At 39.8% G+C, this 27950-nt stretch overlaps 1 protein-coding gene across 3 annotated transcripts in view; it reads left to right on the top strand.

The window, feature by feature from the left end:
• Nucleotides 1-1145: 1145 nt before the first annotated feature.
• Nucleotides 1146-27950, top strand: part of IPPK (inositol-pentakisphosphate 2-kinase) — a 32806-nt gene continuing 6001 nt past the window's right edge. Inside the window, exons 1-11 of one of the 3 annotated variants that reach the window (XM_083603440.1) lie at nucleotides 1146-2056; nucleotides 10084-10131; nucleotides 11475-11570; nucleotides 12989-13055; nucleotides 17908-18020; nucleotides 18984-19073; nucleotides 19902-19960; nucleotides 20439-20511; nucleotides 22973-23252; nucleotides 24748-24898; nucleotides 26605-26707. In XM_083603440.1, the coding sequence (XP_083459566.1) occupies nucleotides 1976-2056; nucleotides 10084-10131; nucleotides 11475-11570; nucleotides 12989-13055; nucleotides 17908-18020; nucleotides 18984-19073; nucleotides 19902-19960; nucleotides 20439-20511; nucleotides 22973-23252; nucleotides 24748-24898; nucleotides 26605-26707 (1161 nt within the window). In that variant the 5' untranslated portion in view covers nucleotides 1146-1975. Of the gene's footprint in view, nucleotides 2057-2133; nucleotides 2482-10083; nucleotides 10132-11474; nucleotides 11571-12988; nucleotides 13056-14384; nucleotides 14491-17907; nucleotides 18021-18983; nucleotides 19074-19901; nucleotides 19961-20438; nucleotides 20512-22972; nucleotides 23253-24747; nucleotides 24899-26604; nucleotides 26708-27950 lie in introns of those variants that run through there. The other 2 variants (XM_083603441.1, XM_083603442.1) reach the window with 2 other exon arrangements.

The following is a 27950-nucleotide window of genomic DNA, read 5'->3' as shown; positions in this document are numbered from 1 at the left end:
ACTGAATCACCCCTATCCATATGCTTAATGAAACAAAATGTTAGTTAAGACAGGATTTACCATTAAATGGCATCCTATCTATTTGCTTAATGACACAAAAGTTTAGTTAAGACAGGATTTACCATTAAATGGCATTTAATCTAGGTTTCTGGTTACAGTTTACTGTGGCACCTCAAACCTGCCTTGCTAGAGCAAAGCTAAAAACTAATCTTCTACAGGTTTAACACTCCAAGTTTCAGCTCCTGAGCTGTAAGTTACCTATCTTGGTTCTGGCTGTAGAAGGGGCTTACCTCTTTTGGATCTAACTCTTAGCACACAATGCCTTTGCTGTGTGCTTGTTAGCTTTAGCAAATGCTCTCTCACCCCTTCCTGGATATGCCTAGGACTGAACATGTGACTTTCTACATGCAAAGTGCTTAGTCTGTCACTAAGCTACTGCACCTCCCTTGAACGGTTCATACTGCAGGTGGGGGAATCCTTTTTTTAAAAAAAAATCCCCTATGGAAAGCCTCAATGCCGAAGGAAAACTAGGAACATAGAGAGCTGCCTTATACAAAGTCAGAGCATTGGTTCATCTAGCTCAGTAGTGTTCACATTAGCACAACAGGGAGGGGGCTGTGGCAGAACCTTTCTCCTAAGTAGTAGTGTTTCATTTGCAGAGTGTTTATGCAAAAATGTTCTTCACTTCTGCAGTGCAGGAACTGCAGCCTGAATCGATAACAGTCCACTCTGCCACCTCAAAATCCTGTGACGCCATTGTTGTATGTATGCAACAGCCATCACAGATAGCACAGCTGGGGAAAAGATCTCACTTAAGGCATCATAGCATTGCTGCTGGAGTCAACAATATTGATAGACCAAATTTCTGATTTTGCCTAAGGCTGCTTAATATGCTCCTAAATGCTGTAAGCCAGGACTGCAAGCTGCTGCCCTATACCTGAGTCAGAAACATTGTCCATCTAGCTGAGTACTATCTTACCCTGACCAGCAGCAACTGAAACATGGTTTCAACCAGGTCTTTCACAGCCCTACCTGGAGCGTACCAAACTGCTGTGTGAGGGCAGGGGCCTCTGAAATGTGGGCTGGAAGCCTTTTAAATATGCAAATGACTAAATAATTATTTTAACTAGTGTGCAACTGGATATTTTAATTTCGTTTTTAACATGTTATTACATACTCCAAGCCTCCAGGGTAGGGGGCAGAAGATATATTTAAATAAATTAATACAATAGCGAGCAGACTCCTGTCTACCTCCGATGCTAATGAAAGCCAGGGTCTGTCGTACAATCCTAAGATGTAGGCCATGTGGTTAAAATTATATATATAAGAAGAGGCGACCATTTTGCAATCAATTCCTGAAGTCGGTTTAGAAGGGACGGCGGCCTCTGAACAAACCGCCAAAACCAGCTTGCCGCCGCTCTTCCTTATCATATCACACACGCACGCCTATGAACCGCGCTAAGGCTCCTGCGCATGCCCAGGGTCTTCCCGGTCAAGGGTGAAGAACCTCTTTCTTCCCGAACTTGCCAGAAATAAAGATGGCGCTTGCTACAGCCGTAGTCTTGCGGGAAGAATAGGAGCTGAGGCTGATGCCCTCATTAAATAGGGCCGGTTAAGGAAGTCCCGCCCCCCATACAAACCTATACAGTATATTAATTTCTCGGGTGGGTGACCTCCGCGTGCCCCAAGGCGGAAGGTGGAACTTCCTGTTCCGATCCGGGCGAGGACGCTAGTGTGGGCTGGGAAACAACCAGGTGGTCGGCTTCGTTGAGCGCGTTGTCCGGAGAGGCTGCGCCTCATCGCTGTGTAGGGACTTGTGGGCGGGAGGCCGCGCGCGCAGTGGGACGGGGTGAAAACGGAGGCCGGAGCTGAGGGAGGAGAAGCGGCGAGAAGCAGCAGCAGCAGCAGGAGGCGACGCCGACGACCGCCCGCTCGCCTTGCCGGAAACCAAAACGGAGGGGCCATTGGCTGGGGGATGGAAGCGGAGAAAATGGATGAGAATGAATGGCGATACCACGGGGAAGGCAACAAGAGCCTCGTCGTCTCCCACAGACAGGTAAAAAAGAAAAAAGGCGCCGGCCGCCTCTTGCCTCGCGCGCGCCTGAGGTTAGCTGCCAACCGCTCTCCTGAGTCTCGTGCTTAACGGTTCGGGCTTTTTTCTTCCTTTTTTGAAAAAAAAACACCAAAAAACCCAGCCCCCCCACCCCCGCCTTCCACCCTTAACGGAAATTTTGGCCGGTCAGTTAGAGGGGGGCGGGGAAGGAGGGAACTGAAGGCCCGTCAGTTCCTTCCGCTTCACCTCTTCAAGGCTCCCTCCGCTGCTCCCCGCTTCCCTTGCCTCGGAAGAGGTGCCCGGGGGAGGCGGGGAGGGGAGGGAGGACACCCGCCGGGAAAACTCGCCTTTCTGCTTCATCAACGGGTGAGCGAAGTGGTCCAACAGCCTCTCCTCCTCCTCCTCTCGCTCCCCTCAGAAGCATAACGGTAAAATCAGACGCTCCTTATTTCTCTCTCCGTGACACTTTTTTTGGGGGGAGTGGGGGACATAAAACATTTTTATACCGCTTTCGTTAAGCTAACAGACTTTGAAAGAAGTTGATATCTTAAAGTATAACAACAAAAAACTGTGTCGAGACAACGAACTCTAATCGCAGTTGATCAGCAAATCAGATCTTCGGTTTTTTTGTGGGGAGGGGAGTAAGTTTTGGAAACTCCCCCATGTATAGGGAAACTCACTGTGTACATGAAAGATATATAGCTAAAGGCTCCATCCCTGCCAAAATGGGTGCCATCCCCGATTTGTGTGCCGGAGAAGCATCGTTTTATTGGATGCCCGTGGTCCTTAATCACACTGTGCCTTAATGTGTGTTGCGTTGTGATAATTCAAGCTGAGTGACTTTCTTTTTCAGTGCTGAAAAGGGCTTGGAGGAGGAGAAAGAGTATTAAAAGCAAGTTATCTTAAAGCTGACTGGAAAGGGCCTGAGTCATGGTTGTGGAGCAGATCTTACACCTCTGACAAAATAAGTGGGGAAAATGGCTATGATGTCCTGGGAGGAAGGCTTTTCACTGCACCATGGCAGGAGGAAAAATTCCAAAATGGTGCAAGTCACTATTTAAAAGTGCTGGTGTGTTTAACACAAATGTCTTCTTTCTTCACACATCAAATGTAGTACATTTTATGAAATGGCAGGCTTGTTTTCTAGGAAGGTGTAATCTAATGAAAGCTTTGTGCTAATTGAGATTTTTTTTGTTCTGTTTCATCTATTGATTCCCTCCTCCTCCAGTGACAGCTAATGTAGTATAGACCAGGAGACTCATATTAGAATCCGTGCTCAACAACAAAGCTTGCTCTCAGCCTAACTTAACCTCACAAGGTGGTTATGAGGATAATACGTGAAGGGGGTATGTGCTTCTTGGAGTGGAATAAAAATGTACATGTGATTATTAATATTATAGCATTATGGTACCTTTTTTGGGAACAACCAAGAATGTCACAAAAACATGACAGGCTTTCAAATTCTCCAGAACCTTTCCTCAGGCAAAATTTTGCATAAAGCAGGGGAAAGGGTGATGAGGAAGAGGAAGCAACTTGAAAGAAATTAGGCTGATACAGCCATGAGGTTAGTTTATAGACTTGGTTTCAAGATTAATATTGCAGGATGAAAATGTCCCTCACATGTGCTGCTGTGATATATATACTTAGGGTTCTGGGAAAAAGAAGCAATGGCTGCTTTCCATCTCTGAGAAATTGAAGTCTGGCTTGTAACTTTAGGTTGATAAATAAGAATCTAAGCATCCTTTGTCTCCCATTATTTGGCACAACCATAACCATCTGTTTTAGTGCTCCTAAAAGAAAGTTGAATGATGCTGTTGCTGACTTGATACTGAATATATATATGGTGTGTACTGGGTTTTAGGGGAGGGGTAGTACTTCCCCTCATCATGCTTCTTTTGGAGTAGTTTGTTCACCTTTGGTCCCCACCCTACACTCAGCTCCCACCAGTGACTCCTAGACGATGCCAGCTCAGCATGCAACAGCAGCCATACCTGAGGTAACGGCTTTGACTAGTTGGCTAAACCAGGTGAGGGTAGCTAATGGATCTCAAAACCTTGGTGACTTAGGTCTCCTGTATGCAGACACTTTCCAGCAGATTGAGTGGATGAAACCAATAGCGGGCCCAATGGCCAAGAAGGTGGTTTCTGTATGTGCTGTAGAGGGAAGTGAGGGACAGATGGGGCTCATCAACATGGGAAGGTATCCCATCTAGGAGAAGGAAAACTGATCCTAAATTTCCTCTGCCTTGAGGGATATCTTCTGGAGAAGAAATCTGGAGTGGAGTCCTTAAGGCGCTTAGATTGTGCCTTGTACACCTTCTGGCAACTCCTGCAGCCAAGCTGGTGTCAAACATATTGCTCTGCTTTCCTTTGGACCACATCATTATACCGAGAGGGTATTGTTGTCTGGGCAGCCCAGGATTTCCATATACACTGTCCAGGCTTGTGCCCCAAGGTCACGCTGGTGCTGCTACAGCAGCGTTTTGACTTCACCCCCAGAGGTGTACCCCATTGTCTCTTGAAACAGACAGATGCCAACAACTGAATATATTTACCTGCCTGTTAAAGAATTAGAAATGTGACTTGTGCAAGTAATTAATCCCTGAAACATGGGTCCAGTGCAAATGTAACTCTGCCCAGTTGCCTAATTCCTCCCTCTTTATCTTTCAAAGCTAATTGTGGTTAGCATTACAACTAAAGTGGCATTTTCAATTTTAATTATTGTCAACAAATCAGTTAATTTTTTTGAAATCATGGTTGCAAACTGTGGTTTGGGTTTACTGTGGTTAGCATTAGCTTTATTGTAAATGTAATGCTCATCATAGTTTGTTCAAAAAACAAAGAAGGGGAAATACCTTTGTGAGAGGAGATAAATTAATGTGTCTGCATCAGGGATGGGAAACCTTTGTTCCGTGGGCCTAATTTGGCTTGCCAAGCCTGCCCACTTGGTCCATGAGGCAGTTTTGGCCAAGCCATGTTTGCCCTATGCCTGGCATGTTTGATATCAGATGTGGGGCTTGGACAAAAGGGGCTGATGCCTGCAAAGCCCTTTGTGCAGTGCCTCTGAGTAACTATTTTAGTTATTCTTTTGCTCCTCCATTGGCAGGGGTAGAAAAAAGGAAACAGGTGTGTGAAGAATTGTATATTTGCACGGTATTCCGTGAAATATTCTGTCCCTTGCTGATCCTGTTCTTCTTCTCTTTGTAACAGAGCTTGAACATGCACACGGAAAAGGTCTGAGCAGGTTCTGCTGCTTTTTCCTTTTGTGCGCAAAGTTTATTGATCTGCCCAGTGCTGTTCTCACCCAAGTCTCGGTGAATATAATATGCTGAGCTAGTTTTGGTGCAGTCCTTGATGTTCAGCATAGTTGCATCTCTCTGTTCCCAGCATTTGGATAAGCTGAAGAAACTAGTTACTAGGATATGAGGCTCGTATCTGTTTCTGTGGTGCCAAGATACTTGCATGTGATACCTAAATACAGTTGGATTTTCAGTTAACCAAAGTAATAGCAACAGGGCTGAAAATATACTGGTTTGTGGTAGCTTAGCATAACCAAATGCATGTTCACGCATAATGGTGCATATGTGTGTCCTTGTCAATTTCAGCATCAGTTGAACAAGCAGTGTGTACTAAAATCTGACAACAGGACATTTGGAGTAGTAAGGCATTCAGTGATTATTGTGTTTAGAAATAACGCCAAGCTATGAAGTTCAGTTTGTGCAACTCTGCTGTGCAGACAACTTTTCAGTGTCGAAGCTAGAACTTGGGGCTTGTTATCAGCTTCCTGAACATGTTTCGTTTAGGAGAAATAAAGTGTGAATGCTGTATTTACAGCCTATCACAGAAAGTACTTAGGCACTTCCCTTAAGCAACTGGTTACATAAATATTGTGGGAACTGTGGGATGCTTGCTGGAACATGCATAAGACTGCATGTAAGGACTTATAGCACAGCTACTTCCACAACATGGTTAATATAATCACAATAAACAGTTGGTATTTATTTTTGACTAGTGAAGTCATGATAAAACTGAAGTAGCTCAGTTCCCTTGTGTTGACCAACAAATATTTTCCCTTGACCAACAAATATTTCCTCCCGCACCTTAATTGCCTGACAGAACAATGGGACTTGCAAAAGCATTTTTGTATTCCATTTTGGAAAACGATGTTTTTGAACTGGGGCTGGGGTTTCATATTAGAGGAGCTGCACAGTTTTCTTAATCCAGTTATATTCACATGTTTCCAATACATTGTTAGACACAGAATTCAATTGTCAAATCTGTCTTTTTCAAAAGCAGGTCACACTAAATCTCAGAAAGAAATCTTCCTTTCACTGTTGAAAATAAATGTTCACTTAATTTATAGTATTGTGACTATATGGTAGCTACAGCTTTCTGACAAACTCCTATTTACTTCAATAATGTGAAAAATCCTTTTTTAGTAAGATGAACCTACAGAAAATGTGAGGCATGTGCTAGTAAGCTTACAATAATAGAAATATTCAGGCAAGCATTTTACTTCCATGTAAGCAAATATGCAAGGGAGAGTTTCGGTGTTCTGCCAAGCCCTGCCCCCCTCTGTACATCACTTTCACCCTGTTTACAGCCTTGCTTGTGGAGGGCTGTAATCATGTTGAAAGTTCTACAGATTTTTGACTTGATCAGTGTCATTGTAACCACATATAATGTAGAAGCAACTGATACTAATCTTATTAAAATCTTGAGTCTGTTGTTAACCCTATAAATTATTTTTAAGAACCAAATTCCCCTGTAGTGCTACATAGTACTAGTCAGAGTCCAATACCATTCATTAAATGTTCATTTTTGCCTTTGTTATTTTGGAAACAAGGACAGTATAATAAACTAAGTTTCCCCAGAGACCATATGTAATGAATTAAGCAACTTTACTTCTTGTTGAGAGACAATTTGATGCTGTTTGGTAAATGGGCACCAGAGCTTGAATATATAAACTACTTTAATTGCTTTTACCCAATGTCTAGGCTTGCTGATTAAATGTTCACAGAACAGGTGGTCTTGAGCATTGCCAGAATTAGTGTTCTCAAGTTAAGGACAAATTCTTCTTGTAGCTTAAAGCTAGGTTAACACTCCCTTTTATTTTAAGGGGTGCTGCAGTAGAAATGAGTGTGAGAGATGTATGCTGTGAAGTCTGCTTTGAGATTTCCAAGGGAGCAACACCATGTGCCTCACTGTAATAGTTCTCCTACACACAAATAGAACATTTTGAAGAGAGGGCTTCATTACATACGCAGCCACTGCTTGAAGATGTTGAGAAACACAAATTGAAGTAGTAGTCTTATTGGACAAGCCTATTATCCATTTGTTTGCATCTCTACGATGTGGTGGAAAAACCCATTTCAAACTTGGTCATCAGAAGTATCAACATCATGTCCCCTCTCCCACACCACCAGAATTAGTTCTATAAATCTTGAAAAACCAAGCTCAACTGATCATGTTTTGTATTGCATTCTTGGCACAATATTAGCCTGAACAAAAGCAAGGGAACAATACACACAGCCCTGCTGGTTTGAATAAAATCTGGATTATCAGCAGTATGGTAAACATTTTAACTGAAGCTGACCACAGATGTGGCTTTTGAAAATCCTCCTATTTGGCTGTAAGAAACAGAAAAATTTACTGGAATCTAGTTCTGTTATTGAAAAGTTCATTTGCTGTGTATTTTGTTCTTTTACTTTTCAGAGTAAATAAGAAAGCAAGTTAGAAAAATAATTTAAACATAAAAATTCTTGAAAAACATGGAATATCAGCAGAATGTTACTTAGTTGTTCAACTTTTAGTCTTAGGTTTGTTTGTTTTTTTTAAAAAAACTTGATTTGATTTCAAGCCTGGCAAATTCAGTGCCATGTTACTGTAAACAAAGTGAGGAAATCTTTGCTTCCTGTAGCTTTCAAGGAAGTATTGCACATACGACAGCAAAGGACATAAGGTAAATGAGTTTGAAATAACAAAATTCACTTCTAGTGCCTATTTGTGAAATATTTCTATAAGAGCATTTAGTTGGTTTCCGTAACAGCTGACAAACTGTAAGTTTATGAATAGTTGTGTTTACTGTGTCTCCTTAAGGAGAAAAGCTGTAAAATAGATGTGCATGCAACCTCTGTTGCTATAAAGCATAGAGGGATACATTATTTCTAAAATACCACTTATGGACTAAAATAAATGTATTTTGTATTAAAGTAATGATCATTATCTACATATTGAAAATAATGCCTAAAAGGTCTGAGATTTGGAGAATAATACAGGTTGCACAAATGTGTATTTTTTAAATAATGACTAGGTCTGCAGAACATGTTAAACTTCTGTATTGCCTTTTTTCAAATTCATAAGATAACATGTCAACAGACAATAGAAGGATAAAAGCAGAATAAAAAACACAAAATCACTGTATATACTCGAGTAAAAGCCGACCCGAATATAAGCTGAGGCACCTAATTTTAGGACAAAAAACTGGGAAAACTTATTGACTTGAGTATAAGCTGGTTCACCACACCACAAACCTGGTGGTGACGGCAGTGGAGGAGGAAGAACAAGCGGCCCGAAAAGGCTCCTTTTGGGCTGCTCATTCCACCGCTGCCGACAGCGGAAAAGGCTGCGGAGGGGGAAGGAGCATCCCAAAAGGGCTCCTTTTGGGCTGCTCGTTCCCTCTCTGCTGCCGCCGACAGCAGCAAAGGCGGAGGAGGAGGAAGGAGCAGCCGCTTGTCCCTCCGCCACCTCCTCTGCCACTTGCAAGAGCAGGCATAGGAGCCTGGTTGGGAGAGGCGCAGCACAGTGCCTCTACCAGCCGCGGCTCCTGTGCCTGCCCTCGTCCCTCTGCAGCTGCCCCCCTCACTTGAGTATAAGCCGAGGCAGGCTTTTTCAGCATAAAAAATATGCTGAAAAAGTTGGCTTATATTCGAGTATATACAGTAGTATTAACTTAAATAATAGCTGTCTGAAACACAGGCCGTTATAAAACTTTCTCTTACAACTGTTTAGATATTTCTTTTTTTGGTCTTCAGGCTAAATACATGTACCCCATGTACAGGTTTTCATATTTTTATTGATTCTAGGATAGTTGTTTCTGTTTTCTTGCACTGAAGACAGGGGAGATGTTGAACTTAATCAAGGCAGGCACATTCTGATTTTTGAGACAGTCTTTAACATCTGCTCATATTTGCAGAAAATAACTTCTACGGTCTACCTGATCTCAAACCTATCACAGGGAAGATCTATCCTGGTGGCTAGGGGAAAAGGAATGGCAAACTACAGAGATTCCAGGGAAAGTGCATTCAAAAGGAAGAGAATACAGCAGGTCTTTAGGAGCAGGAGCCCTGTGATTCCTGTTGCCTGGTATCCAAACAACTCATTTACCACTAACTTCACTCAATGGTTAAAATATCTGAGAAACAGGAGCAGCCAGATTGGCTTATTTCACAGAAATTGCTATGAATACCTGCACATTTTGGTTTATAAATTTCTTTCTTGGAGTGCTAGACACTTTTTTAAAAAATCAAATGAAAGTTTATAGTTTAGGGCCTCTGGCTAGAGCACCAGTGAAGGCCTTTGTGGGTACCAGGTTGACAGTTCCCAATCTAAATGGACTGCTGATCTGATCCAGTAAAATCAGTTGATATGTTTTGTTTGATAACTAAATAAAGAATGCACAGAATACTGAGCAAATGTATGCTTGCTTCCCCTAAAAGCAGGGGCACTGCTAAGTACTTAAAGGATTCAGGAACAGGCTTACAACACAGATTTGCAAATGAAAATAGTGGATGGCTGGGATCTTATGGGCACTGCACTTTGCATTGAGCCTAGCTGCCATGTAAACAAAGTAAAAAAATAAAAAGGTAGAAAAGGGCAGGAATCCTGAGGCCTGCCACATACAACAGTGCCCCTGCTTAATAGATAAAGTGGTTTACTTGTGCAAATTATTTTACTGCAATGGGTTTTTACAGCTTGTTTTCCAAATTACAAATCTATTTTAATTCACTCATTTTTTAAATTAAATTTCAGCGTTGTGTGGTACTACGTTTTTTGAAGTTTCCTCCAAATCGAGACAAGGTGAGACCATTATCATTTGTTATTCCCTTTTATCCTTCTTGTTTCCCACCAAAGAAATTTCTGCTAGTTTTATTTAAAAAGGAGAATTAATTTTCATTCCCACTTTCTGTGAGCTCAAGGAGGCCTCAGTATTATTTTTTAAAAAAACCAACAGCAGCTTGATTAAAACATTATCTGAGATGTGAGGATTTGCAATCCTTTGATTAGCTGGGCTTTTAACCAATTAGTAGATTGAGATATTGCCAGATCTTGATAAACGTGCTTTTGATGATCTTCAGTGAAAAGCACTGTAGAATAGTAACTATTCATATGAATTATTTCATTGTAATAAGCAAAAATGGCTCCAGTAGAAGAAACAAAGTCAATGCATATTAGTATTGCAGAAGACTTGGGATTTTAGAACACAGTTTGATAATCGGTTAGATCCCCCTGTGGAGAAGTGTCTTTGCTAACCGGATTTTGAAAATCAAGTTTTGCATATGGGAGCAGTAGTAGAAAAACTTGCTGCTTATAATGGCTTGATTCTCATGTCACATTAACCCATAGTTTAAAAATATGGTTTGATATGAACATGCAGCATGCTGTTTTATGTTGTAAACCTCCCTATGATCTTTGGATGAAGGGTGGTATATAAATTTAATAAATAATGCTTGAGTACACTGCTAAAAAGCCGTCATTGTGCCTTTCTCCCACTTCTGCTATTGCCACTCCACAGGGACACAAGCCAGTATATGGCTTGTCGTGACGAAGGCCTGGCCCGGCTGCAGCTTGCCTCTCTGCAGCTGCAGGAGCTCAGCCACATGGCATTGATGAGCGTGCCTGTAGTGAGGACACCTGGTTGCTCCCCTTCAGAATTTTGTGCCCGGAGCAATTGCCCCTATGGCCTTGCCACGCAACTGCGTACTGCTAGAAGATTTAAGCAACGTGTTATTTCTATTTAAATTCATTTCTGACTAATATGACATGTGAACCAGACCATTTTGTTTGGTAGCTTATGGTGGGTGTTGTGGACTTTGCAGATTTAAAGTACAGTAGTAGCTCAGGTTACATATGCTTCAGGTTACAGACTCCGCTAACACAGAAATAGTTAAGAACTTTGCTTCAGGATGAGAAGAGAAATTGTGCTCCGGCGCCGTGGTGGCAGCGGGAAGCCCCATTAGCTAAAGTGGTGCTTCAGGTTAAGAACAGTTTCAGGTTAAGAACAGACATCCGGAACGAATTAAGTTCTTAACCCGAGGTACCGCTGTAATCTTTTTCAGATGTTGTTTCTAAGTGGATTTAACTGTTATCTAGTAATGCTGCATAATCTGTGTTTCAACAGCAATTTATAATTTGTTTTTTAGACACCAGAAGAAATCTTTCAACATCTTCAGAACATAGTATACTTTGGCAAACACATAATGAAGCAGTTTTTTGGGGAGAAGTATGTTCACCATGGGGTAACTATTATTTCTTGTTTCATTTAGTGTTTTTCCTACTGTTGTGTTTTTGTTAACATCTGTAGCCAAGCTGGTTGGTTTGGTTTTTGTATGAAGGAACATTGCATTAAATCTCCATATTTAACCTGCTTTTAGATTGCTCATATAGAACATAGAGCAGTGGACAAAATGTCTATTATGTATCTAGGATTAGTTGTGCTCACCTTTGCAGCATAGACTGAGCTGTAGAGTAGCAACAGGAGTGTGTGGGGGTTTCCTGGGAGTCTATTGAATGTTCAATCTTAATTCTGCTACTGAAATTTTAAAATACCCCAATTCTGATAGGTTATCCTTCAGCTGAGTGAGGAATGCAGTAAACATTTACTCCTTTTTTTAAAAAAAGTCTTAAAATGTTTATGTGAAAAGAATCTCTGAAGAAAAATGTAACTTGTATACTACTTGCGTATGAAAATGTAAACTGTTGCATATGAAAGAATCCCAAAGCTCTATATTTGAAGGAAAAGAGGACACCCCCCCCCCCCGATTAGCATGATGCTACCTTTATATCAGACTACTGTTTCTTCCAAGGAGAACTCTTCTCTGATGTGTATGTTCTTAATGTCTTTAATTTTTTTGTATTGTCTGATTCCCTGGGCTCCTTTTATGAAAAAGGGCAGGAAGGATGAATGGATAGTTACAAAGCTGACCTATCAGAAAAACTACCCTACTCTTACAGGGCCATTTTCTGTGCTTCAGTATCAATTGATCAAAAAATTTAAAACTGTTCTGGTTGATTGCTGCTTAGATATAAAAGAGAAAATACACAACACCTACTTAAATATTCAGCAGTAACCTGAATATTCCTAAGAAGTGCATATTGCTTAAGATTGGAGTCTCCTTTGAGTTCAGTGGAAAGCCTAATCAGCCTTGTCTCTTCAAGGAAAGGTGATGGAGCGCTGGGGACTTTCCACTTAATTTATTCTCCTGAATTCCAGCTGGAGTGTTTAATGCTAATGATTAATGACTTAAGGGCTGTTTGCTCCTGAATGATAAACTTAAAATGTGAAGACATTTTTTCAGTCACTGCTGTGGTTACAGAAGTGCTTAGGAGAGGGAAAAGATGTAATCATGCTTAGCACATAGTGATAAATGGGATGAACTGTTAATGTAAATATGAGTACTTCTTACTAGGAATGTGACATAACTTGAACACCGGTTTTTCCCATTTGTCACAATTATGGTTTTATAAGAAGAGTTGGGCAAGATTGCCAGACAAAACTATTTCCCCCACTATAGGAATGTCATTTTAATTTTTGTCTATTTTTCTTCCACCTTTCCACCTAAAGGATCCTCAGTGATTCTGTTTCAAGTCAGTGCTCTTTCACTTTGTTGCAACTGTGCAATTCGTTGTGTAAAATAATGTTTCCTTTTTTCTTTAGGAGGTAGTGCAGCTGTCTTTGGACTTTCTGAAACAGCTTTGTTTAAAGATCCAGTCAGAGAGGCCAGGTAAGGAATTAAAATAATGGCATAACTGCTTGCACAAAATATGGAATGTGCCTTATCTGAAATCTGCTTTTAAAAAAATACAGAATTGCAAAATGTGTCACACACGTCAATCAGTATTGGAAATGCTTTCTTGGTTGCCTTAGAGAATTGAATTGCCTCCCAAGTGAGCAGGCAAGAGAGCCATGTGTGCACCCTCTGCAATTTTGGGGTTGGTGTGTGAGAGTTTTTACTTTTCCCATTTCCTGAAAGGCAAAAGGGGGCTGTTATGCGTCCTTATTTCTGGAGGCAGAGTATAGGGGTTGCTTTTCTGAACACCCTCCCTCCTTGGAGACAGAGAAACATCTTTGTGCACTGCTCCGGAATGGAGCACCAGAATTCTGAAGACTACTGCTGACTGTGAGTCTCTTTCCTGGAAGGGAAGGGTGAGGAGAAAATGTCACATGCTGCCTCCAAAAGTGAGACATATTCTGGCTAGCTCGATTTCTCCAGTTATTTTTTTGCAAGTATGTGAGCTCTTTGTTTTCATTTGAGTCTTTCTTATGCACCTGGGGCATAAATGAAATTTGGATGGATTCTGCCCACCTGATTCTCATATTGTTTACTAGTTTCATCTTGTCCAAGGATTTTTGTTAGGGGGCAAAACAGTTGTGTCCCCCCCCCCGAATAACCCTACAAAAATGATTTTTTCCCCTTTGTCTGTGAAATTAATAAAGGTAGGTGCTGCCCTCAATTACCTCTGTCTACAGATGCATCTAAGTTAAGCATAACCTGAATAATTCCCTGTATGCATTGCCTCTCTCCATCCATACTTCCCATGGAATGTTTGTGGAGTTGAGTTTCTGTTTGGTAGCAGGTGTGATCATCTGTTTAACTTGCTGTTAAACTGGGCACTAGTACTTTACTAAAGGAGTGTTTCAGTTAGGCTGTATGTTTGCATTTGAATCAAATTGTTTGGCAGTGAAGCTTGTGGTGGTTAATAGTTTAAGGTGGTGTTTCTGAAAAGTTAGCCAGGCCCATGCAAACATGTTATATCACCAAGATGATAAAGAATATAATCCCTCTTTCAAAATAAACTTGCCCTAAAATAAACTTGTCCTCATTAGGGATAAAAAATAGTACAATGGCCTGTTGTTTTGGTAAAGCTGGCGCATTTGTATTTGGATGCAAAATGATACACAACCCGAGGCCTTGCTAAGAGGGAGAAAATTTGCTTAATATTTGAATGGTGGGTCACTTAGTCCTGGTGAAATTCCAGTTCATGTGATTAATGGAGCCTAATTTATTTGTGCATATAATCCTGGTGGATGAATTATTCACTTCTCTTCTTAGATCTAACAATATTGTGCAGTGTTGCTGGCTCAGATAAATTCTGTTCTAGGTGTCACACCTGTTAAGTTAGCCATTTTCTGCAGCATGGTGCAGATTCTTCTGTCAGGTCAGGTCAGGTAAATTTACAGGCTTGCATTTCTCAAGCAGCTACTTCACAACCAGTGCATAAAATAACAGTGGTTTTTCTGTAAAGGTTTCAAAGATGTGCTGGTATTCATGCATATAGTTTCAGCAAACCAAATTCTCTAACTTTGGGAAGCATTTGCAAAAGGAAAGTTAAAACTATGCATGTCGAATGTTATAAAACACTCTGGCTAGAAAATAGCTTATGCTCTATTTATAACTGCACTTGACTGAACTTTTCTCTGGCATTTATGTTGCTTTGGAGAAGGGACACAAAACAAAGTTATTGACCTCTTGTAGTAAACTTCATGGAGGCTTTTGACAGAATAATGTTGCCTGCAATTTTATTCTACCCTTCCTTCCTCCAAAGAACTCAGAGCAGCACTTGTAGCCTCAACAATTACTCTGAGGTAGGTTAAAGCTGTTTGTGCCTCATAGTCAGCAGGGACTTAATGTGGGTTTCCCATGTTGAAGCCCAGAAGCTTAGCCATGGTACCACATTGATTCTTTGGTCAGTTTAAAAGATTTGCTGAATTGCCTCTGGCCTTACTGTCCTGTAGTTAATGTACATTGGTACCTTGGGTTAAGTACTTAATTCGCTCCAGAGGTCTGTTCTTAACCTGAAGCACCACTTTAGTTAATGGGGCCTCCTGCTGCCGCGCCGCTGGAGCACGATTTCTGTTCTCATCCTGAAGCAAAGTTCTTAACCCGAGGTACTATTTCTGGGTTAGCGGAGTGTGTAACCTGAAGCGTATGTAACCTGAAGCATATGTAACCCGAGGTACCACTGTAGTTCTTTCTAAGTAGTAGTTGCTTTTGCAGCGTCTTGTACAAAGATGTTAATAGATTATGCTTTTAGTCTAAAGATTGTATATAATTCTGGACTTCAAAGAGATCTTTCTGTGTTTATGGAAAATTTTACAAAATAGTTTCCAGTTGTGCGAATAACTTAATGGCAGTCCTGTTTTATTAGTGCGTAGCTGGTAAAAATCAGAACCTCTTAGATGTTGTATGATGCAAACATTTGTAGTAAGTGTAATCACACTAGCTAAGTGCTTTGAAAATGCAGGGTTTGCTGGACCACTTAAGCAATGGAACCATGCCTCAAGATTGTTGGTCCTGCTTCACACATATGACTTCCTCTCTGGAATAAATCCACAAAATACAGTTTGTCCTTGCATTTGAAGTGTCCTGCTAGCTTACTGTGGCTGTCAATTTTCTGTGCACAACAGCATTGGTGCCACATCATGCTTGATGTAGCAGTTCTTTTTGCCGGAATGACTGTGACACCTTTTGTCTCCCACTACATGTTTATGGGGTCTGCCTTTCTTGCACTTACTTCAGGAGACATGAGTAAAGAGTGATACTTAATTTTGCTTCTGAAGAAGATGGGATTGGGAGAGAATGGCCTTTTCTAAAAGTATTTTTGATGCCTGCTAGAGGGGTGGACTGTTATGAATTAAAGAGGCAGGTTGTTTGGGTGAAATGCAAAGTGTTCTTGCTCTTATATAGGTGAAAACATGCTTGGAGATCCCTTTTACTCAAGTTTTTGAATGTTTGGCTTGACTGTGCTGGTTCACAAAAGCCACATCAAAGGTGTTTTCTGCTTAAACTCTGAAACATTTGGTGTAGTTCTTTTTTTTTCAATAAAATATTTATTAAGGTTTTACAAAAAACAGAGTTTTACAGAATAAAAGAAAAACAAAAAAAGAAAAAATAAGGAAAAATACAAAAAATACAAAAATACATAGAAAAAAGAAAAAGAAAATACAAAGTACAAAAAACAAATAGATAGGAAAAACTTAAAAACAAATCCATTTTTTGATATCTTTAAGCTCATTTGCTTGTTTCCTTGACCTCCTCTCACCTCCCCTTTTTGTATTCCCATTTACATAATCAATTCAGCAAATCCTTACCCTCTTTCATTTATCTTAACTCTATATCTTAACATATTATAGCTATATGTTTTCATCCATTATCAATCCATTTTTGCATATTCTTATTAACCTTGTTGCTAATGCCACTTAATTTCAATCCAGCATCATTCTAACATTCATTAATTTTACAATATTTCTGCAAATAGTCTTTAAATTTCTTCCAATCTTCTTCCACCAACTCTTCTCCCTGGTCTCGGATTCTGCCAGTCATTTCCGCCAATTCCATATAATCCATCACCTTCATCTGCCACTCTTCCAGGGTGGGTAAATCTTGTGTCTTCCAGTACTTTGCAATAAGTATTCTTGCTGCTGTTGTTGCATACATAAAGAAAGTTCTATCCTTCTTTGGTACCAATTGGCCGACTATGCCCAAGAGAAAGGCCTCTGGTTTCTTCAGGAAGGTATATTTAAATGCCTTTTTCATTTCATTATAGATCATCTCCCAGAAAGCCTTAATCTTTGGGCACCTCCACCAAAGGTGAAAGAATGTACCTTCATTTTCTTTACATTTCCAACATTTATTATCGGGCAGATGATATATTTTTGCAAGCTTGACTGGTGTCATGTACCACCTGTATATCATTTTCATAATATTCTCTCTTAAGGCATTACATGCCGTAAATTTCATACCAGTGGTCCACAACTGTTCCCAGTCAGCAAACATAATGTTGTGTCCAAAATCTTGTGCCCATTTAATCATAGCAGATTTAACGGTTTCATCCTGCGTATTCCATTTTAACAGCAAGTTATACATTCTTGAAAGTATCTTAGTTTTGGGATCTAACAGTTCTGTTTCCAATTTTGATTTTTCCACCTGGAAGCCAATTTTTTTGTCCAAATTATAAGCCTCTCTTATTTGGTAATAGTGAAGCCAGTCTCGCACTTTGTCTTTTAATTTCTCAAAACTCTGTAATTTCAATTTGTCTCCTTCTTGCTCCAAAATTTCCCAGTATTTCGGCCACTTGGCCTCCATATTGAGCTTTTTCTGAGCCTTTGCTTCCATCGGTGATAACCACCTTGGGCATTTGGTGTAGTTCTTCTATTGGTCGGTTTTATTACACTTATAGGGACACTTCCTTTGAAGTCCAGAGTAGCTTACACTTGGGCTCTAAGGTAGCTTCGCAGCCAAGTACTGACTAGACTTTTAAGGCACGCTTATGTTAAGCAGTGGAACAACATTGTGTGATTTCAGTATATTCACGAAGGTAAATGAAGCAGGAGTATCTCCTGCATGCAGGCGAAGCAGTGTAATGTGGGTTCCTGTCTGTTTTCTTTTTACTTATCGCATTTCATGATGGATACAGATGCGGGAGAGACTATTTCTGGAAAAATATTCTACAGTGTAATGTAAGACAACATTTCCTCTTAAAGGTGGTAAACTGATGGCTGTGAGTTTATTTGTATTGCCCATAACACTTCAGCACTGAACATGGATGCAAACAGTTATTTCTTTTTATCCACAGAGTCTCGCTGTGATAAAGACATGGATGCTCTTAGTGGTTATGCTATGTGCCTTCCTAACCTTACTAGGCTACATGTTGTTGAACATCGACCAATACTTTGTGTAGAGATTAAGGTGAGTCTGTCAGGATTTTAAAAGCAAAAAAATAGACCCTCAACTTTGAACAGCCCCATTCGCCTGGCAGCTGGTCTGTCAAGAAAAATGTGTCTCAATTTAAATTCTTGGAGCCAAGGCCTGTTCCTGTATATTCACTTTGTGTTTAGTAATAACTAGTTGCTGAGAGTATGAGCCCCTGTTTCTTTGGTCTTGCCACCCCTTCAACTCCCTGTGGAGCTATTTTGCTGGAAATTATGGGCCCCAAAGTACTGTGAATGAGAACAGTCTGAATTCTGTGTCACCATTAGAGGTACAGCGAAGAGGTGATTTGATATAATAGGTGAAACATTTCATGCCAGCCAGTTGTTTAACTTTGTATAAACATTTGAACCTGTAAAATTAGAAGATTAGAGCAAAAATAATAATAATAAATAATACAGACTATTTTCCCTCATGCTGAGAGTTGCTCTTGTCAAAAAGGATATAGGGACAGACAACAGGACTACAGAGAATGATTTTATATTTCTATTTGATAATGAAAAAGACATGTATAAATGACCTCTTCTCATATGTTAATTTTTTGGCATTTATGCAAATTTAAATTATTTACAAACCTGAAAACTGAACAGTTAACACATAACTCTTTCTAAAAACTACGAGTTATGCGTTGGATTGGTTAAATGTTAGTTTGAGATGTTTTACAAGTATTGAGGGAGATACTGCTTTGGGATATATCAGAAATCATTAAGGTAGCCCTTCTCTATATTAATCACAGAGCACGAAGAGAGATAATCCTGATGCTCAGATGTATCTGGGGTGGTGTGAATATATACACGTCTACCAAAACTTATTTATGGAGAAAGGCTAGATCCAGAGAGAAAGACACTTCAAATGTCATTTTAGACCCCCTCGCCCAAATAGTGCCTTCTAAATACAAAGTGTGCTAATAATTTTAATATATTTAAATATTTATTCTTGCAGCCCAAATGTGGCTTCCTCCCTTTCTCCAGTCATGTTTCACAGGAGATAAAGCACAAAGTATGTCGTTACTGCATGCATCAACATCTAAAGGTAATGTCTTATCTACAAGATATTCCCCCCCCCCTTTGGTTAGTAAAATGATAGAACTAACATTCCATCTTGGGTACAGTCCACCAAACAAGAACTATTGAAATTGTGCCTATTGCTTGCTTTACTGAAACATATTTTAAGGAGATTAGTACTTGCATATAATTTTGTTTTGTCTAAGGAATGAATAAAGTACCATTCTTAGTTGAGCATTTTTGGGTGTGATTTGTAATTGAGAACTGGGATACCTCAGAGCATGAGACTCTGAATCTCAGGGTTGTGGGTTCAAGCCCCATGTTGGGTGAAAGATTCCTGCATTGCACTGGGTTGGACTAGATGACCCTTGTGCCATCTTCCAACTCTACACTTCTATGATTCTGTGAATGCCTTTATGATAAAAAATATATGAAAAAACTCATTTAACCCACTGTGTCTTCATCAAAAAGCATTAGTGTAACTTCTTATGTTCCTTGACATATTGTTTTCATTGAGAAACATATAGATTTATGTGGAGGAGCATTTCCACATCAGCATGGAACTTTCTGCACTTGCAAAAATGCTCTACATTACAGTGAAACTAGAGACGAAATGCTTTTGTTAGAGAAAACAAAAGACAAGTAACTGCTAGCTGATCAAATCTTAACATTTAACAGGTGATGTTATATGACAAATAACATGTGGACACCACTGAAGTTTAAATTGCATGAGCTACTTGTATATTTGAGATCCTAAAGGTTCTACGGGTGTAATGCTTGTTGCAGATGTTTTCTAGAAAATGTGAATACATAGTTGGGATCTCACCTTGTACTCATAAATAATGTGTTTTAACAGGTAGCAAAAGGAAAGTGGAAACGGCAAAGTAAATATTGTCCTCTGGATCTCTTCTCAGGGTGAGAGCTGTTACGTTTTTATGAATGCTTTGTGTTAGGTTTGTATCACTACCATTTATACTACTTATTTACTGTTACTTTATTTATTTTTAAATTTCTGTATTGCTTTGTATTTTTAATAAAAATCTTTTCAATTTTGTGTAGGGTCAGGTGCTATAGGTGCTGAATGAAAGGCAAGGACAATATTCCTAGCTTGAGAATCTTCTCTGTTAGAGAAAAAAGGGTGGGTTCTGGTGGAGATATCAAAGGGGCAAGTAATGTGGCAATGGCAGTTACGGGCAAGTGTAAATGTGGCTTCAGAAAGACCTTGCTGAAGAAGGAGGTCTTGAAGATGATGCCCAAGCATTAGAGGCAGGTTTCTTGAGAATAAAGGTTAGGAAGGAAATATTGAGTACAGATGAGAGGCAGCAAGAATGTTTTAGTGTTTGCCTGGTCACATTTCTTCATTTTAAATAGTCCAATGTGGTTTTCCTTTTAGAAATAAACAGCGAATGCACTTTGCCTTGAGAAGTCTGCTACAGGAAGCACAGAATAACTTAAAAATATTTAAGGTAAGGTGCACTGGAAATTGCAATAAGTTTTTGTTCTTCACCATATCTGTTGCCCCTTGTTAGTATGCTTTACTGGGTGACCAGCTGCTAGTCCCACAAACTTAAATACAACAAGGTCAGTCTTTACTGGATAAAAATTGGATACATACTGATGCATATAGAAACAAAGTTATTTATTTCAGTTCCTAAAATATTTATGTGAACTTGAAAGTAAAAAAAATCTGTAGAGATAGGCAAGGTAATGGAGGAAGTGCAAATATGGTTATGTAAAGTTGAATTGAAGTGTGAAATGACTGCCTGTTGCTGTCATAGAGGCTTATTTTTGATCTTAGTACTAAGTACCACAGTACCAATATTTGCAATGTCAGCTACAAAGATCATATGATGAGAAAGTTCTGTTATCATATGACTTCCGGTGACTGACAGGTTGGTGTGTTTTACTCAAAATGATCTTATTAGCCAAATTCAAAGGCCTGGTGGGACTAATTAGACCTGAAGGCTGAAGGTTCCCCTGCTATACTAAGCCATATTTTAGCATTTGGCTTGCACACTTTTGAGATGTTCTACAAGAAGGTGTTTGGAAGTGTTTACTTCTTGTTTAGATTGACCTCAACTTGCCATGTCTAAACATGGTCCAACTGGCTTAATCTTTCCTATAGTTAGTTAAAATGAGCCTGCTTCAAACCATATTTTATAAAGCTGCTTTATTTCAGTTAACCATAGTCAAGATTAACCACAGTTTAGGATTCAGGCAACTTGTAAACTGTGGTTAATATAAAATGAAAGAACTTGCTGATTTCATGACTGAATAGCTGTGCAGTGTGATCCCAAGGGTTGCTCACTCAGCCTTATTATTGCAGTGCCAGCTATAGATAAGCATTGCATCTCAGCACAACCACTGACTGTCCTCCCAAGTCTCCTTGGTTTATGTGATGGTTCTTTTGGTGAATCCTACCACAACAGAGACCATGGGAGGAATTCAATGTCATAATCTTCTGATTGTTCTGTCAGTGCAAGCATTTCAGCTAGCCAGATGAAATGGTTCTCCATCTCCCCCACCCTGCATACTGTTCTGGGGGTTATCCCAACCTCCAGAGCCAATTTTTTTTGGGGGGGGATGTACTGGGGAGGAGAGGGTAAACACCCATTGTGTAAGCGTATGTCCTCATTAGGTGTATCCCGCCTGCTTTCTCATTTTTTAGCCCTGTATTAGCCAAATTCAACAGGATCTTTCCTTCCTAGTGGCATTTAGATAAGGTGTGTGGTGAACATAAGGAATTGTTCTATAAAGGAAGTCTTTATCTAGCACTTAATCTCATTATAAACCAAAATAGCAAACTTGACTAGTTGTACACCAGTACATGGCTGTACATACTCTGTGTTTTAAAAGTGCAGAGTCTGCTCCATGAAAAGCTTAATTCTAGAAACTACAAAAGTTCATAAGCAAATGTTTGTGTTTTGCATTACTTGTTCCACTTAAAAATCAAAACTGAAATAGTGAGAATTCTGAAATCTGCACCTGCATAGCACAGTTGTAGATTAATGGCATACATGAGCCCTGTCTCCCTCTGCTGACTGTCTTTAGTTTTTGATGGTACTGTTAGTAATTTGATCTGTTCAGTGGTGAGCCTGTATGTTAGCACAATGATCAAATAATGTTTTGAACAAACCTTGCCTTTATTAATTTGTTAATATGCTTTGTACAGATTTAGTAGATAATTCTGAAGAAAGCAAAACGAGAGGAAAAAGACTTGCTTGCTAAATATACATGGCTAAACTAATTCACTGAAGTCAGTGGGTGTCTTTCTATCTAATTTGTTTTTAAGTTGTGTTCTGTGTCAATAACTTTTTTTGTTATCTTTTTTCCTGTCAGAGGCTAAGCTTCTTCCTCATGACTTATAATTAGTAGTATCCCACTTAGCAATTGAATAAGCTCATTGTTTTAACTTAGGTTTGTATTTTGGCCTTCTTCCAGAGAGCTGAGGCTGGAACTATGCTTGGCAGTAGTTCTAGGTCTGAGAAACCAGGTTGCTGCTTAGCTCTTGAAAAAGTGGCAGTGGAGACTGAAATTTGGAAGAGGAAAGCAGCAGCATGGCTTCTTAATCAGATGTGTTTGCCCCTTCCTTTGCCTGCTGCTTTCCCTTGCCAAATCACACCTTTCTCCTGCCACACTTCAATCTGGCTACCCAGATTGTTCCCAGGCTTGATTTGCTGCTGTACATTTAGTTCACAACCTGACAATATCTCTGTGAGGTAGGAGAAGTGTCCCCTTATGCAAGGTTATTTAGTGTGCTTCACAGCTGAGCAGGATTCAGTCCTTAGCTTCCCACTTTGAAACCCAGTTTTCCAAGCCACGAAAGCACAGGACATACAAGCATGCAGTGTCTGTTACTCCATACATTTTGCTAATATGAAAAAATAAAATTTTAGATGTATGACTTCTTTTTCCTTCCTGTTACAGAATGGTGAACTAATTTATGGTTGTAAAGATAATGAGGACGCTCTCTCTGATTTGAATGAACTTGCTTGCCACCTGAAGCCTTTTTTCTTTCCTTCAAATGGCCTGGTCAATGGAACTCATTGTACACGGACAGTTCTGAAAGAATTAATCCATGTAATAACAATGGCTCTACTGAGTAGCACAGATGCCTGCAAAGCAGGTGATATGAAGACAGTTCCCTCCTCACAAGGAAGGAGTTTCTGTGAAGCTAGTGCTTTCAGTAAAGAAATAGCAAGAAATGGTAAGCAATTTCTGAGTTTCATCTGCCCATCTAGAATTCAAATGATAAAATACTGTACAGCAAGATATGCATTGCTGCCAGTGTGGTTGCCACTGGGTTGAACTGTAAGTAATCTCTGTCTAATCTGGGTTTTCTGGCTTCCCAATAATGTACTTAGCTTTTAAATCAGAAAATCTGCTATGCTTCCGACCTTAATACTTGTCAGGAAAGCATACAAGTATGAGTCTAGATGTGCATATGCTTCCCCACTGTGTCTGCATAATATACATAAAAGTATGTGAATAAATCAATTACTTTAGTAATCATTTTTCAGAATGCATTGATAAAATGATTGTCTGCACTGCAATTTTCAAGTTGTCTATTTGCTGCAAAGCCCCGTGTGTTTCACATGTATATTGCAGAGTTTTCAAGAGATTTTTCAGTGTAGAAAACGCAAAGCTAATTCTGGGCATCCCACTTCTTCAGACTTGTAGAACTTGCATATTTTGTTTCTCTAGGCCTATGCTGTTGCTTTTAGAGCTGTAGTTAATAGAATATTTCAGCAGCTTCTGCACTTCCCCTCCTTGCCACGGACTGCTTGAAAATTGATGAGGGCGGGATTCAACTAATGAGTCCTGACAGCAGAAGCCCGTGCAAGAACTTCTGCTTGTGCACTGGGGCTTCCTCCCACTGTGCCTCCCTAAATTATCTCATGAGGGTGTAGGAAAACCTCCAGAACAGCATGTGGTGGGAGATAAGGAGTACTTGCCCTAATGAAACAATCAACATAGTGCAACATTGAAATGTTGAGAAATAAAAGTGGCAATAAAAACACAATTAAAAATCAATATGAATACTGAATGCACTGTACATGCTGTTCACAATTGCTGCTCCTGCTGTTCTTCATGGCCACACTTGTAGACCACCTGAATGAAGCCTGCAGACCACTGATGGTCTGTGGACCATAGTTTGGGAACCCCCGGAATATGGCATTAAAAATCTACACTGTGTAAAATGTGCCTTTTACACAAAACTTAGATTTGCAAAGATGTGCATGATTAAAAATCAATTAAATCAGTTTGGTGAAATTTTTCTTCTTAATAACTTGAGGGTGGGGAACTGGGTATTTTCAAAATGTGCTAAGATAATATTTCTTCTTAGGATTGACTCTCAAATATTGTACAACTTGAGGCCTTGACATTTAAAAATGTATGCCATTTGCAATAGCATTAGCATATCACCATAAATCTTCCCTCAATATTGGGAGCAGTAAAGGACTTATATTTCTCTGTTGTTTTGGAAATGTCCTTTCTAACTAGAGCTGAACATTGAATTACAGTGCCTCATTGTTTCCTTTTTTGAACTGGGGGTACAAATCTGGCTTTTGTTTTGAAATATGTAAATTGGGCATGGTTAATCTCCCCTGCTCCATAACTTTGCTTTTGTTAGTTGTGAGCAGAGAGGTTTGTATATATATTTTTGTCAAACCAGTTTTGAAAACATACTTTCCTTTCAGGCAAAAATAAAATGGAGACCTCTGGCTTGCCCAAAGAATGTCTCCTCTACAAAACACTCCAGGCTCAGATGCTGGATATGCTGGATATTGAGGGTGTATATCCTTTGTACAACAGAGTGGAGCAATACTTGGAAGAGTTTCCCAAAGAGAGGTAAGATTTCATGGCACCAGTTTTTAACTTGTCAAGTGGAATGGAGTAGAGCTTAGTGAAGCTCACTGAGCAATGTGGAAGATTGTTCTCAAAGGCTCATTAAGGTTTCTTTAAAACTCGGAGGGCCTGTTCAGCTATTCTAGGATTATCTTCACCATGATACTGGGGATTAGGGCTTGCGGGAAGATGCTGCATTTATTTGACCCTTCAGATCTACCAGTTTAAGAAAACAATGATGTCATTCTATGTACAGCTCTGAGTCGTAATATACAGCTTAGCTTAGCGTCTTGAGTAAAGAAGGTGGTCTGTAATATTACAACCTCTGCATAAATCCAGAAGTTACCCACAGTTCACTGACCCAAATGCCACACTACCAATATTGTTGGCAACTGCCCTTCTTTCATACCACATTGGATAAAGGACTCCTGTCACAAAATAGCTTTTTTGACAGTTCTTGTTCTTATTTACACAGCTTTTCTTTAACACAGTAATAGTTATTCACTTTCTGTGTTGGGAAAAGAAAGACAGTAATGGGCTGGTTCTCATAAAATGCACACTACTCCTCTGTTGAGAAGAGGATCTACCAACAATATTGCAGTGTGGCATTTGCGTTAGTGAAATATGGATTATTTCTGCAGTTCTGGAATATAACATTTGGACTGATGCAGAGGTTGTAATATTCTTTTCTGCCAATATTACTTTTGGTTTCAAAGAATATAACATATAACATAGTGTTATATGTGAACCAGGAGTCCTGGTTTAAAACAAACAATGGTATCTGATAAACAAGCCAACTTCAAACTATGGATGGCGTTTTCAACTAACCGTTGCTTATTTTAAACCAGGATTCCTGGTTCACACAACACTAAGCTTAGTTTTTTCGAACCTGAAATTAAACTCAGTGGAAGTGGACATTGTTCTGGTCCACCCACACAGCACTACATGCAGGGGTGGGGGAACCTGTCTGCTTCCAGACAACTCCCATTATCCCCTGACCATTGGCCACGTTGGCTTGGGGTGATGGGAGTTGGAAGTTGAACATCAGCTGGAGGGCCATAGGTTCCTCACCTCTGGGGACTAAACCAAGGTTTAATGTTAAGTGCAAGTCAGTGGATTCTGCTCACATTAGGAATGAAAGAGAGAGACTTCTGCATTGTTAGGGACTTGCTTTGTTAGGGACTTGCTTCTTTCTAAGTCAGTGTAGACCCAAAAAACAAGAGTGTTGCTAAGTATTTATATACTGAATTTCTTATTTCAGAAAGTACACACAAAGCATGAACTTTAGAGACATGGACTGACAAATTGATCTGGACTATGAAGAGCAACTTGCAGCAGTACAAAACACTTTAAAATGGACATGACAGACTAGTCAGAACCCTGAACAAAAGCACTTTGCTCTGCAACATTTTTATTTCAGGTTCTATTTCAAAAACAAAAGACTAGAATGTTACTTTGGAGATGCCTTGTTTTTGCAATATTAGTTCCATGGCTCATCTCTTGTGATTTTAGACAAAGGTCACTAGAGGGTGCAACAGCCTCACTTGTTAAAAACACATTTTAGCTAGATGTACGGTAAGAAAACAGCAGCGGAAACAAATTTGGTGCAATTGTTTAATGATACACAAATATAGTATAATCTGCAATACAGTTATGTAATTCTAGTTCTTGACCTGTTCTCTAATTGGTTTCCCCCCCTGTTTTTTAAGGAATGTGTTACAGATAGATGGGCCTTATAATGAATCATTCTATGAGAAGCTACTAGATATCTCAACTGAAGATGATGGAACAGTAGCATATGCACTGACAAAGGCAAGGATCCGAAGTTCCTTCTTATTAATTATTAGTAGATGCCCTTTTCAGATAATTATTATACTCGCATATGTTCTGAACAGTTGCTGAAGAAAGAGAGGCTAGGGCCTAGCATAGCAGAAGATCTACATCTAAGTCCTAATGCCAGCTTCTCTGCTGGGAGGCAAGGGAAGATGGGGTCCCTGCTGCAGGCCACCTGGTACCAACTACCCTGTGAAGAAGATACAAGGAGGAGACAGACATCAGATGCCTGCTCCAGATGCACTCATTTTGTTTGGCTTTTTACATATCAATTTGCATTTCATAAAAGTTGTAAGCTGTTCTGAGGACTCCAGTTGAAAAGGAGGGTATACATCTAGTAAATAAATACACTTCTGAACATAAGGGCAATGTAGGAAAGTTGTGATATGCCAGATCAGGCTGTTTGTCCATCTATTCCATTACTGTCTCATCTGACCGGTGGTTTATCTCCAGAGTATCAGGCAGGAGTCTTCCCTGTTATCTGCTACCTTATTCCTTTTATTGAAGATGCCAGGAAATGAACCTGCATCTTTCAGTATGCATAGCATGTGGTCTACCACCAAGTTATGATCTTTCTAGACTGAACATAGATTCAGCCTGGTAGTGAGAAGGAACATCTCTTTGGAAGCCTCTTTATGAGGCCTCCCTCTCCAGGACTTAGGATGATCCGAGGCAGCAGGTACTTGTGAAATATAGTTCTCCAAGGCATCTGTGCCTTCTGAAGGCCTTCTGATGGGTAAGGTGTAGTGGTAGCATTCCAGTTACCAGACAATGATTCACTTGCTCAGATAACAGTCCAAACTGGAGGAAAACATCTGAGACAAATCATGCTTAGTTTATAATACAGATGAGGTAAGTACAATTTTTGGTGACACCACTAATTACTATGCAGATTTTGCTAATGGTACCGTATATTAAGACCAGCTTTGCATGGAAGGCATTGCCTTACTTTGAACCAATTTTAAGTAAAGATAAGAAGTTTTCCCCCCAAGGAATTCTTAATGGACTCCCAATTCAGTTTGTATTAGCAATACAAGTCCTTTGCCTCTGTACACCTGGTCAAAGGGAACAGGAAATGGTTTCTTTCTTTTAGTAAGTAAAATGCTGGTGTTAATAGCCACCACTCAATCATTTCACTCTGCATTAGAAGTGGAACAGGGCTTCATCTGACCTTGCCACGTATTGGGGCTGATGCGATTGATTCAACCTGAGTGCTTTCTCC

The sequence above is a fragment of the Podarcis filfolensis genome, assembly GCF_964270895.1.
Source record: "Podarcis filfolensis genome assembly, chromosome: 2".
Taxonomy (NCBI): domain Eukaryota; kingdom Metazoa; phylum Chordata; class Lepidosauria; order Squamata; family Lacertidae; genus Podarcis; species Podarcis filfolensis.
This window is presented reverse-complemented; position numbering and strand designations above follow the sequence as displayed.